Genomic DNA, 737 nt, shown 5'->3' on the forward strand with positions numbered 1-737 from the left:
TCCCCGACTACCGCCGCAAGTTCCCTGCCTGGCAGAACAGCATCCGACACAACCTTTCGCTCAACGACTGCTTCGTCAAGATCCCCCGAGAGCCGGGCCACCCTGGCAAGGGCAACTACTGGAGCCTGGACCCCGCCTCCCAGGACATGTTCGACAACGGCAGCTTTCTCCGGCGCAGAAAGCGCTTCAAGCGCCATCACCCGCCCAAGGGAGACCACCTGCAACATCCTTTCCCTTTGCCGGCTGCGCCCGCAGCGCTGCACGGCCTCCACCCGGGCCTCCTGCTTGGGCCCCCAGCCCCGCTGCAGCCTGTCCCGGGGTCCTACTCTGCCACCACCCCCGGGAGCCGCCCGAATGTGTTGCTTCACCCGCATCCCCTTCGCTACCTGCTGTTCTCGGCCACAGCCTACGCTGAGGCTCCCAGGAAATCTCAAGGCGCGGACCTGGCAACCTGCGCCGCCCACTCGGCGTTACAACCCTCGATGCAGCCTTGGGAGCAGGGCAAAGGACCCGCGTCGCGGCCGGGAGGTGGATACACCTCTTTCAGCATCGAGAGCATCATGCAAGGGGTTAGAGGAGGGGGTCCGGGGGAAGCGCGGAGTCTGCCCCCGACCCCGTGGGGCTACTGCCACCTACTGCAACGCCCGTCATGCCTGTTGCATCCTCAGGCAGCTGCCCCCTTGCTGCACGTGTCCGCTGCAGCCGCTGCGGCTCCGGCCGGTTTTCAACACCACGCC

General features: G+C 66.5%; 1 protein-coding gene across 1 annotated transcript in view; it reads left to right on the forward strand.

Annotated features, from left to right (window-relative positions):
- LOC102479725 (forkhead box protein D4-like 1) overlaps nt 1-737 on the forward strand; it is a 1,352-nt gene that overhangs the window by 448 nt on the left and 167 nt on the right. Inside the window, 1 exon segment of the mRNA XM_027773413.1 lies at nt 1-737. This exon segment is cut by the window's left edge and continues 107 nt beyond it; it is cut by the window's right edge and continues 106 nt beyond it. Within this exon segment, the coding sequence (XP_027629214.1) occupies nt 1-737 (737 nt within the window).

Source organism: Tupaia chinensis, unplaced genomic scaffold, assembly GCF_000334495.1.
Source record: "Tupaia chinensis unplaced genomic scaffold, TupChi_1.0 Scaffold000354_1, whole genome shotgun sequence".
NCBI lineage: Eukaryota > Metazoa > Chordata > Mammalia > Scandentia > Tupaiidae > Tupaia > Tupaia belangeri.